This window comes from Channa argus, chromosome 8 (assembly GCF_033026475.1).
Source record: "Channa argus isolate prfri chromosome 8, Channa argus male v1.0, whole genome shotgun sequence".
Taxonomy (NCBI): Eukaryota; Metazoa; Chordata; class Actinopteri; order Anabantiformes; family Channidae; genus Channa; species Channa argus.
The window spans coordinates 5,386,171-5,402,024 of NC_090204.1; the positions used below are offsets into that span (position 1 = coordinate 5,386,171).

Below are 15,854 nucleotides of genomic sequence, written 5' to 3' on the forward strand. Positions count from 1 at the left end.
TGATGGCTTTTAAGAAATACTACACCTTTCAAGAAAATGAAATCCACCTTCAGCTTCCCTTTAATATTTAAATTCATTTCAGACTTTCCTCAGAAAGCTAAAGGTTTACAGCAATGATAGCAAACCACGTGGTCACACTAATGCCACATTCATGTCATTTTGGAGTTATTAATTCCTGACTTTAAATAGTGTTCATGTCTACTTTAAAGGCATGTAGCCTGTATTTGATTTGTTGCGCTATAACTTTTTAGTTTACTGACACGTACACAAGTCAGCCACAACATTAAGGCCACCTGCCTAATACTGTGTAGTCTCTGCCAACCAAAAAAAAAAGGATGCAGAACTGGCTTGGTATTTAGGACAAAGACAGCTTTGATCCTAGATCATTTAAATAATTTAAAGACAGAAAAGCTCCGATTTATGTAAACTTGGGAATTGTTCTGTAGCCCTCTGAACAATGCTAAAGAATTAGGCTTCTGGCCATCAGATTTAACTTTTAACAGTGTTGAGAAACATTTGTGAAAACCTACTCAACCTGTCAGAGTGGATAACTTGAATATTTCGGATAACTCAGTCACCGGGCTCATGTTTAATCTGTTAAATAAGTGCCTCAAAAAGTATTTATTTCTGCAACAGTATTTTTACAGCATCGAATCATGGCTGCTTTCATTTGCATCTTTATAAGCGATACCACTTGGTCCTTGCTGAAATTTCTCTATAATGTCTTGGACTTTGTGATGAAGAATTCTTCGACCATGTTGTAGACAATTCGTGTTGTGCTTTCATTCTTCCTCTTGACTGTCCCTACTAACATGTCTTACATTAGAAGGGTCTCGCCTGTGGCTTTGCAGTAGGGTGGCAGAGAAGTCTCCTGTGTTGAGGGGTTCTTCCTGACTACAGTTACTGCTGCATGGGTTTTTCCCCCCTTTTCATATTTGGTCCTGGTTCGATGTAACCTCATCCCTTTATGCTCTTACAAACCTTACTGCATTGGCACTTGAATAAGGACACTTCCACCTGTGTTTCAAGGCTGTTACTGCTGTGTGTGCCCCACTGAGTCTCTCATCCTCCAGCCCTATCAGGAGACTCTAGGCTATATAATGGAAATATATGTAAAAACTAAAAAGGCAAATCCATTAAACCAGGATTCAGTGTTACAGTGACTGTATATGTTTGAGGTTTTACACAAAAGCAGGTGCGCGCACACTTAATTTCTGAAGTGGTGTGAAAATTTAAAGTAGACATTCGATGTTTAATTATTCTAAAATTAACAAAACAAACATATACACACTGTACATTAAATTCGAATAGGTTAGTTGATTCCACTAAATTCCTGTGTTTCACAGTGGCCAACAACAATTATTCAGTTCAAGAAAAATACAGAGACAGAATAGTTAGAAGATACAAAGCTGTTAGTTAGATTGTCGTAGTTGGTAGTAGATTATTAGCTGGAATTGACCAAAGTTGTTTTAACCTTGTTGTGACACTGAGACGGTCAGAGATGGACTTTCAGAGACCATGAATGTATAATGGGACTGATTTTAATGGACCAACCATCAGGAAGACCAACATTCCCTAATGTAGTGGCACTAGCACAGCTACAAAGTGAATCCACGTTTTCTCTTTCAAATAATCCCAGTAACCTTTTACGGTGTAATTAAGAAATACTTTTAACAGCGTTACTGTTTCCTGATTTTTCTGTTTCCACAGCATCAGACAAAATATTTCTGTAATGCTGTTGGGACATGTTTAGTATCCCTCTAAATTATGCAATAGAATTAGGCTACTTTCGTCAGAGTTGGCTTATCACGGTGTTGAGAAACTCAACCTACTCAACCAGACTGCATAACTTGGATAATTCAGTCATCAAGCTTACGTCACATCTGTGAGATTTTACACAAAAGTAGGTGCACACACTCCCTTACAGGCGTTGAGACATTCGTATGAACGCGGTGTTCACCTTCCCACAGAGTGGGTGAGCCACCTGTCACAAAATCCTACCACTTAGCTCAATTACAGGCTTTTTTCATGGAGGACATTGTCACAGCAGGGCAGGCACAGGTGTGAATAATAGAATTAATGATGGCTAACTTCCATTTAGCTGCTTCACTTTCAGGGTCCTGGTGTCGATCATGCGGGTTCACGGGACACTTGGATAAAACAGAGCTGTAGCAAATGATGAATTACACTTGTGCTTTTCCCACTGTGACAAGTCAAAATGTCTTCAGTACAGGTTCACTAAATCTATACATTTAAAAAATTTAAATCAAAAACATACAACTTAAAGGTTAATGATTTGTTTTTATAAAGACAAAACTTGTAAACGTCACAACAATTTGACATTGATTTGGGATTTTAGAAATCATTAGAACAGTGTTGCTAAATATGGACTAAATAAGTTTCAGAATGGGGCCAGTGAAGTACAGTGAAAGGTGGCATCTCTGTATCAGTTACCTTCCTAAATGATTTGCCTTGAGATTTTGGGAGAAATATCTGACCCAACCAGTGTCTGTGCAGGAAGGCGTGTCACTCTCTGAGTGAAAGTATTTAAAGGAGGAACTCAAAGCTTGTTCGTGAAAAACAAAGAGAACAGACGGTTTCCTCCTCCAGTCTCATTTCATCTGCCGCTGAACTGAGTGAGTTTGAAACAGCTGTTTGATGTGGCACTATAGCCTGATTATTAGGGTTTTGATTTATGACTTCATTTTGTTAAGAGTATCTAGATAGAACATGTTCATTCGTATTCAGACTTTTCCTTTGCCGGAGCTCTGTTGTGTTGAATTTTCTGCCCAAATAATTTATAGATAAAGGAGACTGTTGCAAACAAAAGCAGCTGTATTGCTGCCTTAGCATCAAGACAAGACAACAGTTAAAATTTTCTTGCATGAATAACTCTGTTAGACTTTTTTTTTTATGTTGCTGTTGCCTGAATGAGACAGTCATAAAGTATATTGTTTGTTTAAAATCGTGTTATTTGAGTGGAAGACACTGCAAATTCACATCGAATTAATTATCAGATTGATGTGAAAGAAAGAAAACATTAAAATCACACAATTTGAACAATGTAAAATGTCTACATGGGAAACCAGTAAAAGCCCCCATGTTTCTCTTGTTGTGGTTTAAACGGGTGATGAATGCAGCTGAGGAAGATCACACACTCCTGGATGTGTTTTACTACATGAGATTAAACCCAGACATCTGACAAAATGGACTAAACCTACTGTACATGAATGATCTGCACATACATCATGTTGGGTGCCTGAGATGGGGGCCAGAGAAACGAATGCTCTGAGTAGTCAGGATATAACACAGCAGATGATAAAATGATGAATATTTCTTCTTATAGCAATGTCACACTGCTGTGCAGCCATGTGAGGAACCTCCTTATTTCACTGTGTTCATTTACAGTGAAGTGCAAACACGCTATGTTTTATTTAACAGATTATTGGATGCAGCAGAAAGGGGGTTTGTTGATCTGTGTGGGCGAGCTGCTTCTCTGGGGCTGAGATATCCTGCGTGAGGACTGTAAACTCAACCATATGCAACACAATATCACACATTTCTGTCTTCAACCCCTCCCTGTATTTTTGCCAAAGAGGCTGGTGTTATGGTGGATTCTCTTTCCACTTTTACAACAATTTGTGAACCCACCCTGCAGAAAACATTCATAACATTCCCAGGTATAAATGAGGTTATAATTGTGTAATTTACACATGAAAATAAATTAGTGACAGACAAACACAGCAACATAACTTTTAAGCCATGTAGGTGTTCTCACTGTCTTTTAGTGGGTCAGCTATTTTGGTCCAAACTAAAATATCTCAGTAACTATTTGATAAATGCCATGAACGCCATTCATTTGTAGTTTGGATGCCTCAACATCAATTGGATGAACACAAATAATTTTACACATCCCCTACTCAAAATGTAAGTATGTTCAAACAACCAAAAAGATTTAATAGCTTTAGTCCTAAGTAGGGCTACAACTATTATGATTATTTAGTGATTAGTTAATAACTAATCATATTCTGAATTGAATTGTGATTAAGTTGGTCTTTAAAATGTCAGAAAATGTTAACACCCAAAACATTCTCCATGTATTCAAATTGCTCATTTTGTCCAATTAACTGTATAAAACCCAGAGACAATTAGGTTTCCTTTTACGCGACACGAAGATGAAATGAGAAAATTAAAAAAGGGAATATGAAAATATCCTCAGCTGTAGTTTGTTTAACAGGCTGCAGTGTGTATCTAAAGTCAGACTGTTACATTGACATTAAGTGTTTTTTAACATGCTGATGTTATTACTCAAAGCAATGCACGTATGGGTGTAGACATTGTCTTATTTTCTGAAACAAGAAACATTTTGTTGTTTAATTGGTTTACTAACTTTAGTAAACAATAAAATATATACTGTTCTGTATATTTTTGTCCATGATTATCTGCGTAGTAACTGAAACTGTTAACTTTGTTCACTATTCTGTTAGTGAAGAAACTTTACAAAAATGTCATTACGTGCCCACATGCAGAGAAGAGGTTTTGTGCTTTATCGGGTTATGATTTTTGGGTTTTTTGTGCATTGTTTTGTTTAATTATTTTTAGCTTTGTCTGTCAGCAGTCAATCTGATGCACAATCTTGGGCTGGGAAGAGGCGTTCCCTCACCTACTACAGTGTCTGTCTCAACATTCATTGGCATATGAATAAGGACTGAAGTTATTGTCAGCCCTGCTATTGCTTTATCTGAGCCTGTTTGGTCACCATTTAGCAGTGACTGTGACTGAGGAATGTAAATTATGCAGGGCAGGATCTTCTGTGGGTTTGCAGTATTTCTTGAAAGTCAAATTTGCTACTTGAAAATTGCAAGTTAAATTAGATGTGAGGTGAGCAAAGGAGAAGCCACAGAAAGAGGAGAAAATGAAAGATATCACCCTGCATAAGTTCTGCAAGTTTTTCTCTTTCGATTCTTGGACAGTTCACCTGAGAAAATGCTGTAGCCAAATGGTGACAAAGCAAGGTGCTTTGAGCTGTTACCCAAAGAAATGGGCTTGTTTCCAGTAGAGTTGTAAATCAGAGCACGTGCTCACCTAAGAAAATCTCCTGGATGCTTCAGTAACACATAAATCAGATTGTAATTCAGCATCAGGGAATCGGCTCCCTGTGTGTCCTCATGGTATCAAAATCAGCCTTACTGCTCCCTGTGATGAGAACTAAAGAACTGGAATGATCAGATGGTAGGTATATGATTTATATCCACGGGTGAAATCATTGTAACAGGAATGGATTATTCTATTAAGGTAGAAGTGAGAAGCAGTCTCAACAATTATACACTAAACGGTTTAAAAACTGTTCATCCATCTCATTGGAATAGAAGCTTTGTTGTCATCAATCAGTCAGTGGGTCAGTGGGCAGCCACAGGTGGCACCCAGGAATCTAACACTGAGGGTCTCAATCAAGACCACACCCAGGATTTGAACCAGGGGACCTTTGCATCCCAGCCTAGTGTTCTACCCATTTATCCACCACAACACTAGTTAGCCAAAAGCTATGGAGTAATGGTGAACAAGCTAAAATGGGTAAAACATTAAATTACTTAGTTAAAAGTAATCATGTTAAAATACGTAAATTGTGAGCAATAGCTACAAGTTAAATTACCAATAATAATCCCATGTTAATGCCAAAGTATATTGATTTCCTTATTGTGTTGGCTTTTTCTCAGGATGCCTGTGGAGACACGGTCAGTCCGAGACAGATCTGGAGTGGGTCGGTTTCCAACTGTCACTCTTGGGTTTGGGGAGGATACAGAGGGAAAAAAAGAACAACCGGAAGAAAAAAATGCCCAGAAAGAAAATGGATGTCGATGGTGGCTGCATAAGGTCTGTTCATGTTGTCGTCCCAAATCAAAAGATGATGACATCTCAGACACTTTAGTCACAGGGATTGATGAAGCAGAAAAAGACGACGGGAAAAACAGCAACAAGCCTGTGACTGGTGGCACTGAGATCCATGGTAATTGGCATCTTGCAGAGCTCACAGTTGTGTTATTTATAAAACAATGTAAATTGTCAGCCATGTGATAGACTTTACTCTCTCATATCTCTGTTTTCACAGAACTCCTTCTCAAAGTTCAATCAATAAACCTGATGAAAAACAAATCTGCGGAGAACCGCATAGAGCATCACACAAATCTGTATCATGGTGATAACTTCATCATTCGCAGAGGACAGAGCTTCCAGATGTGCCTAACCCTGTCTCGAGCTTTTAACCCTAACACTGACAAACTTCATCTTGAGCTCAAAACAGGTTAGTCAAAGAAACACTGCAGAGGGGCTTTTCTATTGCAGCCATGCTTATGAATTGCTTATGACTGACCTATAATCTCACAAGGCCGAGTTTGAAACTGGATGAACACAGCTCTGTGTGACCAAAACACACCTTGATGCTTTCCATTTCCTCTGAGGAGAAAAGGTGATGGGCTGAGGGCTATGAGAGAAAACAAGAAACCCCATGCACCCATACGCTGTTGTTGATGTGTTTGAAGTACATAGATTTTCTTGCATTCATGTGTGAGATAGAAAGATTTATAGATAGATAGGAAGAGAGAGTGAGAGAGGGAGGGAGGAAAAAATGAGGGAGGGAGATATTCGGTTACTATCGCTATGGTAACAGTTCTGGTTGCTATGCTCCAGGGAGACCGCTTTACAGATGCTGCGTCTCCAGACCTGCTCTTACTATAAATCCCGTCTACTGACAATTTACCATCGACGTCGCCACTACAACCTGTCTACAGCCCGTCACCTATTTACCCACTGTTCATTTCTGCCTCTGCTCCCTCTCACTCTGTGTTGAGAGCTGTGAGGCAGACAGGATGACACAGGCCAATATAGATCCTACAATTACAGCTGTGTGTGACACCAAGACAAGCATGAAGAGCATAATTTGTGTGTTTCCATGTTAGCACTTTAACGTTTACTCTATGCTTATTGAATGATTTAATGATTGTTTGTTTTTTAGCAAATGCAATGACCAGAATGAGAGCAGTATTTTTTAAATATTCTGTATTGTTTTCCTGACAGACAAACAATTTAGAATACTCTCCAGTGTGGTTTAAAAACAACACGGATGATGAATAGTAATTCAATAATTTAAAAAAGCCATCTGTCATACCAGCACGAAACAGGAGGACAATAGCATCTGCAAATAATGCCAGTTTTCAAGCTTTTGAATATCATGCCACCCCTCTCCAAATGGTGCATGTTTGAATCCAAAAGTCTAACAGTCCTAGTGCCATTTTCCAGCTCATATCTCAGTTCAGACAGTACCCAGTCTACACACTCTATCCTGAAATGCAAATTCTGCAGCATGAAGCTAATCACAGCTCTACCTAAAACAACAAACAGTGTTTTGTTTTCATTCAAGTGAAAGTCTGTGACAGTTGAATGCACTGATATGGGTTTGTGGTGCTTTTCAAAGTCTGACGTCCTGCCTTATGGCCGGGAGAGTGTGAACGTTTCATTGGATGATAGTCTGGGACTGACTGAACTGCACACTGACAGCTTTGCCTTTGACTCTTCCCTGTTGCATGACTAAAAACACAGTTTCTCTGTAGTGAATGAAAAGTCCTGATTTTACGAGAAACAAAAGGATTTAATTCATGTGGGAGCGCAGATGTTTTGAGAAGAGTACTACAATCAATCTGTTAGATTAAGACATGTTAGGAGACAACTGTATAAGGATCAAGAATATTAAAGAAAAGCCTTCTACTCAAGCTCACTTCATCCTCTGGGGACCATGATTACCTACAGCTAAAAGCTTTGATATTTAACCAAATTATAAAAGAGTCAAAGGGGGAGTTTTTGACGTGACTATGGCACAATGCAGTGCTTCACAGTGGTTCAGTTGTTATTACTGTAGGCTCCATCTAGTGCAGTCCTTTTTGTCCATGCTGAAGATTTTATCAGCCGCAAGCCCATCTGTATCACTCAGACCCTTTCGGTATGTTCATTTCTGTGCAGGCAGGCTCAGGTTTCAATTGTCCCACAATCAGTAGTCCATCTATCCAAATGAACATCTCTGGTGAAATTGCAGCATAGTGAATCAACAAAGACAAGGTCGCACTTACCAGGAATAGAGGGTAAAATACAGGGAGGGCTGCAGTTCTCCACAATGGCTTTATGAAAAAGCTCTGTATGCTCAGCTGTTAGCGTTTTTAAAATCAACATTACAACTTACCTAGAACAGCCACAACATTAATACTACCTGGTGGTTTTAATATAAAAATATGGTTTTAATAAATATTTTAAATAAATGCTGATGTATTATTGTGGTTTAAGCACCTGTCAGCACATAAAGTGGTTAAAACCAGCTTCACCTTTGACCTCTATTTTTATTAAGTGACGGACATGTTTTACTATAATTAACATAATTAGTATTGTTTAAAATACATCTTTCTTAAGTAAAATGTATATAATCTGCTTAGTATGTTTACTTACTGTAAGTAAAAGACTTGCTGTGTATTGGGCTGTGTAGCAGCAGACTGCTCAGAGGGGCCGTGCTGCCCCTTGTCCTCTGTGACTTCATGAGGACCACCAGTGGCAGTTATTTGGCTGATCGGTCCCGGAGTGTTCGGGACAGCGGCTGAAGCTGAAACTGCCTATTGATGACTTTTTTTTAAATAGTACAGCTACACTGAGATCAAATGCTGTCACAACATGTCATGTGTTTGAGTGTGTGCATTTGTGAGTGTGCACCTTCTCAGGCCACTTTGTTCTGAATTGTAGCTATTTGGTTTCTGTTTATTCAAACATATCTTAGGTAACAAAGCAGGAATGCAGGTGTGGCATTCATTCAAGAAGGTGAAAGAATACAGTGAACTGTGCGTAGCTCTGCTCCTGTTTGGACACGCTATAAACGCCGACCAAACATGCATCTCACATACAGTATATGCGTGTAATGTGTGCGTCCTGTCATCTTTTTCAGGGCTGCTGCCAACAGTGTCAAAGGGCACCCATGTAATGATCCCTTTAGTCGACCAGCTGCAAGGCAATCGCTGGGAGGCTGCTGTTGCGAAACAAGATGACAAACATATGTATCTGTCAGTCAGTTCTCCTCCCACAGCCGTCATTGGCCGATATCAGCTCACAGTGGAAACGAACTGTGCAAATGGCCCTGCCAGTTCCACACAGTGCCCTGCGACTGACATCTACATGCTGTTCAACCCCTGGTGTGAAGGTAAACTGTGTGTGACTGCTTCATCTCTGAGTTGCTCCAATCCAAAGCACATACAATCTGGCCATTTCTGTTTACTGTCAAAATAACAAAAAAGCACCAAATATTATAGGAGCAATTCGGTGGTCATTTTTGAGGCCATACAATAAAGAAGTTGTCAAGCATTTGACAAAATGTATTTATTTGTGGTTTGAAGCTACAAGTGAACATAGGTTTCATTCTTTCATGACTGGTTGTTAAATAGAAATAATTACATCCCACAAAATAAAAATGCTCTGAAATAATAATTACAGTAACTTCATCATAACCCCATAAGTCCCTTTTCAGTCTTACATGGTTTTTGTTTATCTTGGCAAGGCTACAAGCACATTCACATTCATTTCTCGACACAACACAATTCAAACTTAAACCTCACAGATGGTCTATGAAACCAATTCTCGAGAAACAAAGTTTACCAAAGAGAATAGTTACTGCAGGGATTTATTTTGTGAAGTATCGAGCTGTACAGTAAAGCCGGTGGAACACGATAAGATAGAAGTTGCACAACTGACTAAAACTATCCTATAAAAGTTTGGCCCAAAAAATAAAAAAAATATAAAGGAATAATTGGTGATATTGTCAGTATGCCAGAGGCCATGCTTTAGGATGTAGACAGCTCACCCATTGCTCAGAGGGATTTTATGTTATTTCTAATTTTAAAACTGTTCTTACGCATTTCTCTGCCAGATGACACAGTGTTCATGGATTCTGAAGATGAGAAGCAGGAGTATGTCCTGAACGATGTTGGACGAATCTACTATGGCACAGAGAATCAAATTGGAGTGAGGACCTGGAACTTTGGACAGGTGAGTGGGCTTTGTAACTGGATCTCCCCTCATTAGTGGATTAGTAGAAACTTAAAGGCTCTGTCTCCCCTCATTGTGTCTTTCTCTGCACTGGTTTCAGTTTGATGATGGGATTCTTGCTGCCTGTCTCTTTGTCTTGGAAAAGAGTGGAACTTCTCCCTCTGGCTGGGGAGACCCAGTCAATGTGGTTCGAATCGTCTCAGCCATGGTGAGACTGCTGCATTAGCGACAATTATACCTGTTAAACACATGTACGGTTATTGTGATGCGATGTTACTGTAACATTTTAAGACCTGACAGAGAATCTAGAAGGCTGTAGACTAAAATATACACTATTTCACAAATGTAGCCACAGTTTAGCTTTCAGTGAAGAAAGACAGTTTAAGACTGTCAGCAGTCACTGTTCATCAGTTGCTGACCGCATGTAAGACAATGGTTGTAAATGGAGTTGCTGCTGGCCATTAACAAATAGGAAGGTAGTGCTCACTCATTCTTGGAGGACAGGGTTTATGTTTTTCTGGGACGTGTTTCAAATAAAAAAAAACTTTCTTCATTTACCCAGATCAACTCCCCCGATGACCAAGGGGTTCTGGAGGGAAATTGGTCGGGAAACTATTCAGGTGGAACTAGTCCAACAGTGTGGAGCGGGAGTGTGGAAATCCTGAAGGAATACCATAAAAAAGGCGGCACCCCTGTGAAGTACGGACAGTGCTGGGTGTTTGCTGGCATAGTCACCACCGGTTAGTATTTTCTGAATGTATGTACTTATGACCAGCACATCAAATCACACCAATACTAATTACAGGTGCTTCCATCACTCTACCTCTCTTCAGTTTTACGATGTTTTGGCATTCCCTGTCGTCCTGTGACCAACTTTAACTCAGCTCATGACACAGACGTCTCCTTGACAACAGACGTGTACCTGGATGAAAACATGGAGTCTATAGAGGGACTGAATACTGACTCTGTCTGGTTTGTTCTGTCATTAGGTTCATGCTGCTACCCTTTACACGCTTTTACTCATTGTAACACACCACTGCTTCCAGCCTGACCATCAAGTTTTTCCTTGAAGGAACTTCCATGTGTGGAACGACTGCTGGATGGCTCGTCCGGACTTGCCTCCAGGCAATGGAGGCTGGCAAGCTGTTGACGCCACCCCGCAGGAGACCAGCCAGGGCACCTACTGCTGTGGTCCTGCCCCTCTCGCTGCTGTCCGAAATGGTCAGGTCTATCTAAAACACGACTGTCCCTTTGTGTTTGCTGAGGTTTGTCGACAATATTATATTTACCTTTAAGGCTATTGCACCATCAGCTGTTTTGATTTCGGTTTTACACATTGTCCCAACTTGTTTAGCATTGGGGAGTTAGTTTATTTTCTCACATACCCGACTTACAATAGTGAGCAACTAATGAGTTGGTTATTTAAGGTAACAGATAATGCCTGTGCTGTGTACTAATAATTAGGTATTTGGCACATATCAAAAGACACGGGACACTTTCTCCCTCAGTGAGTGGCTTATTTTCTAACTCCTTCTCTCTGTTCTGCTCCCCTTTGTGCATCTTCAGGTAAACAGTGATAAAATCTACTGGCAGAGAAATGCGAATGAGACCTTCAGTCAAATCTACAATGAGAAAAATACTGTGGGTCACTGCATTAGCACCAAGGCTGTGGGCTCTGATGAACGAAATGACATCACAAACCTTTACAAATACCCTGAAGGTATTATCGAACCAAATGCTAAATTAATGCAAATTGTATGAGATCAGACAATAAGAATCAATACTGGCATAGCTAACTTGTAACTTGTAACTTGATACCTCTGGCCATTCTCAGGGACAGAGGAGGAACGCATTGCTGTGGAAACAGCCTGTAGCTACGGCTCCAAAGCAAGCGCTTATTCCTCCACCACGTCAAAGGACGTCTCTGTAGAAGTGACCATGAATGGTCAAGACCCTGTAATGGGAAAGGATGCAGAGCTGACCATTACGCTGCGAAACAGCAGCTCCCAGAAGCGCACAGCTGTACTGAATGGTCATGTAGCAGTCATGTACTACACCGGTGTCCTCAAGGCCACAGTCAGAAAGGACAGTGTGGAGGTGGAGGTGCTGCCTAATGAGGGTGAGTGGTTTTCGCGAGGAAAACGTTAAAATTCAGTCTCAAATAAAACCTACAGTAATGACAGAAGTCAAAAGGAAAAAGATAAGATATCATTTATGTCAATGTTTATATTGTCTCTCTACATACAGTGTCCGTTTTGGAGTGGTCCCTGGAGTACAAAGACTACAAGGACCAACTCATAGATCAGACTGCCCTGATGCTGACAATTTCAGGAAGAGTTAAAGAAACACAACAGGTCCTAGCCACTCAGTTTAGTTTCCGACTCAGGACCCCAGACCTCATCATGAAGGTAATCCAAGCAGCTCATAACAACAATGTTGCTGATACGATTAATGGAAATCTGACTTTTCCGTCTTGGTTTTTCTTTCACAGACGATCGGAAAGCCTGTTGTAGGTGAGAAAATGGCGGTGGAAATTTCATTTGTTAACCCACTACCACAGGTCCTAAAAGCAGTGGTATTCAACGTGGAAGGACTGGGCCTTCTAAAAGCTAAAAAGATTAAATATGGGTGAGGAGAAAAATACACTTCTATATATACATATATTGTGCTCAGATATTATTTTATGCTACCTTGCGTATACTTTTTTGTGACTGCCACTGTCATTTCCTGTTCTACTCTCAGAGATATTGGCAGTCGTGCCTCTGTGTCTGTCACCGAGTTCTTCGTCCCTACCCTACCTGGACCGAGGAAATTACTGGCATCATTGGACTGCAAGCAGCTCACACAGGTTCACGGTGTGACTGACGTCACCGTGGAGGAAAAAAGCAACTCCACTTGATAGCAATTCAAAAATAGAGGCATCGTAGCAAATGTTGCTGACTTTGTACCATATGTGCCGTTTTTTTTTTTTTTTTTGCACATAAGGTATGTATATTGATATTTAGAAAAATATGGCACTACAGTGGAGGCTTTGTATGAAAATTAAATTTTGGCATTTTTCAGGGTTTCATCTTTATTCCAGTATTAATTCACATTAAATTCCTTCACATTTTTTATGACGAAGATTGTGTGACATAACATTGCAACATACATTTGTGCAAAGATATTCTTAAGTCCCGCAGTAGGTGAGGAGACTTTAACAAGTGGCAGCTTTAATGAAAGAAGTGCGCTTTTGTAAAGACATGCTCTATATTGAATTCATATTTTCTATTTATGAATACCATACTTTATATTTATTTTGTTTCCTTTCCATTGGTTGACACAGAATGGCATTGTTTCACGTTATGTAATAATGACACTGACATATTGCAGTTTTTCTCAATCGAGTCTCAATTGCTAAGACTTGCCTAATAAAACTTGGGTCCACTTAAAAAAACATTTTTATTCACACCTGTATTCAACGAAAAGGAAAGCACTTGTTCTTAAGTGAAAAGAATTATTTGCAAAATCTCTAACGTGTACATATGTGTTCAACCTCCTGCACAAATTCTTTAATCCGTGATCAGTTCATATCCATCACTAAGATGTTTTTTTCTGTGTTGCTGTTTGCAAGTTTGGTATTAATTGGGACTAAATGTAGTACAGTAAAAAAAAAGGATCATTTTAGATTTAGGTTTTTTTTTTTAACTGAAGAAGGAATACAGTACAAATGCTCACTGACAGTCCTGCAAGTCAAAGACAATTGGATGCAGGAAGACCTGCACACATTAACACATTATTTAAGCAAATGATTAAACCTGTAACAGTACAAGGTGTTTGTGAACATAGGAACAATAAGAAGGCTCCTTTGTGGCAGCCTGGTAGCTCAGTGGGTAGAGCAACAGGATGGGATGCAAAAGTTGTGGGATCATTTCAGCAATTATCATGGCTCCCCCCATAGGGCAGGGTTAAATGCAGAGAATTTCATTGTAACATGTATGTGCAATATGTATATGTGCTCAATGACAATACAGGTTCTTCTGTGCATGGTGCTCAGACCACGCAGGAAGAGAAGATGTTATGACCATCAGAACAGTGTGAGTGCAGGTGCTTTGCAGAAAGAAAGCTGAATCAGAACCACCACCCTTATCACCATGAATAATACAACATCTGCTCCTTTTGTTTACCCAGGTTTGGGGAAAGTCTGTGAATATCAACATTAGTTGGTGAACTTAAATGCACCTGAGCAGAATGAATGTTTACATTTGGGCCCACTGGCTGCCAGTGTCGGCTTGTTTAGTCTCAGTAAGTTCACTGACAGGTATCCAGCCTGACCCAGTTACTATATAAATGATAGAGCAGCTGCTAATCCAGGACTTACCTTCTATAAACTTCAGCGATTCTGCATGACTCTTTAACATAAACACAATAGGAGCCAACAGTTTCTGTTGGGCTTGCTTAATGGGTGCGGTGTTCATGCATGTCTTGCCTGCAGTAAGTGGTTACTTTAAGTTCGTTCCTGTGCTGTCATCAGCGCTTCCATATGCCACAAGGTTTGATTGTGTGACATTTATTGCTCATTTAGCTGATATCACAGCTGTTGCTGTCTGCGGGCAAACAGGTTTTGTTTCGGCTGTGCCCTGTCTTGTAGGACTCTGTCAGAATGATAAGTGCATGCTGTACAGGTATTGTTATCAGCAGATGGGCTGACATTTTGACATTCAGTACAGTGCAGGCAAACTGCAGAGGGGTTTCCTCATGCTGCATTCACTAAGTGCAGTCTGGGAGAGCTTAACTCTTACCCAACTTACCCATCTCCAAAGTTTTTAATCTAGGAGCAAAGGCTATCATTATTTGTTTGACTGAAGCTGGGTTTTACTTGATAGATTAAAAGCTAGAGAAATGCTCATCATACAAATGTTTTTACTTTTATTTATGTTTCACTTCAGTGTCATCATTCTCCTAAACACCCTAATCACATTCACACTTGGAAGCCACGCAGTGCTGAGTCCTGTTTAACGCAGCACAGTGGCGGTGATTGAGATGAAGGAAAGGCACTTGTCCAACCAGGGACTGACCCAGCTACCTGCTGATCACAAGCTCATCTCTAAGCATATTCTCTACACCACCACTGCCTAAAGGAAAAGATTATAATTTACTAACTGTGAAAAGAAAAGTTTGACATATTTAGTGTTACTGAGCCGGGGGCTGTTTATCTATAATTAAGGGGTCTTAAGCCACCAGCTAGACCTGGGCATGTTTTCTGCCATAACAATTTTGCAGCCATTGACAGGTGATTGATAAAATAAGGGTATATCAAAAAAAGTATTTGTATTTTATTGAATTGACCTACTTTTCTCCTACACAATGCAGAGGCTGTTGCAAATTCAGGCTGCAGAAGTAGCAACAAGCCAAAGCAAATAGGTTTGTTTGTTTTTTTTTAGATATTCACATTGGCAGAGATTTGGACAAACAGCATTTGAGTGGTGTTGAGATTGTTTTTCCTATTCTGCAGTGGGAAAATCCCACTTTCCTCTTTTCATAAACTCAGAATGATGCCAGACAGAGATGGTAAAAGCCCATTTATTCACTCGACCTAACCACCTAACTTCTCAGAGCTGTTCACAACATCAGACACTTCAGTTCTGTTTGTATGCTAGTGCACATATTGTTTGCAGCGCGGTGTTAACAAATGAAGAGCAGTACACGGAGGACCCCATTTTACAGCTTGTCCCCAGTCCACAAAGTATTTGTACATAAAATGTCTAAATGCTTTCTATCTAAAAGATAAACAAGAGTCTGGT

At 39.9% G+C, this 15,854-nt stretch overlaps 1 protein-coding gene across 4 annotated transcripts; it reads left to right on the forward strand.

The window, feature by feature from the left end:
* The first annotated feature begins 2,521 nt into the window (after positions 1 to 2,521).
* Positions 2,522 to 13,507, forward strand: LOC137131718 (protein-glutamine gamma-glutamyltransferase K-like). Of its 4 annotated transcripts, XM_067513404.1 has the most exons (15): positions 2,567 to 2,636; positions 3,442 to 3,516; positions 5,718 to 6,007; positions 6,110 to 6,301; positions 8,978 to 9,229; positions 9,953 to 10,071; positions 10,172 to 10,279; positions 10,634 to 10,811; positions 10,905 to 11,043; positions 11,144 to 11,336; positions 11,638 to 11,791; positions 11,906 to 12,190; positions 12,319 to 12,479; positions 12,563 to 12,699; positions 12,814 to 13,507. In XM_067513404.1, exons 3-15 carry the CDS (start codon positions 5,719 to 5,721, stop codon positions 12,968 to 12,970), a joined length of 2,364 nt encoding a protein of 787 aa, XP_067369505.1. In that variant the 5' UTR covers positions 2,567 to 2,636; positions 3,442 to 3,516; position 5,718; the 3' UTR covers positions 12,971 to 13,507. The 4 variants fall into 4 exon arrangements, with proteins under 4 accessions (XP_067369502.1, XP_067369505.1, XP_067369504.1 ...); XM_067513401.1 differs by lacking the exon at positions 3,442 to 3,516 and having other exon boundaries at positions 2,522 to 2,636; XM_067513403.1 differs by lacking the exons at positions 2,567 to 2,636; positions 3,442 to 3,516 and adding an exon at positions 3,523 to 3,680.
* The last annotated feature ends 2,347 nt before the right edge of the window (positions 13,508 to 15,854 follow it).

What these genes read in the sequence shown, in the direction of transcription:
- LOC137131718 (XM_067513400.1), top strand. An exon ending in TTCGAATCGTCTCAGCCATG is followed by an intron (nt 10,280 to 10,633) that starts GTGAGACTGCTG and finishes TCATTTACCCAG; the next exon opens with ATCAACTCCCCCGATGACCA. An exon ending in TGCTGGCATAGTCACCACCG is followed by an intron (nt 10,812 to 10,904) that starts GTTAGTATTTTC and finishes ACCTCTCTTCAG; the next exon opens with TTTTACGATGTTTTGGCATT.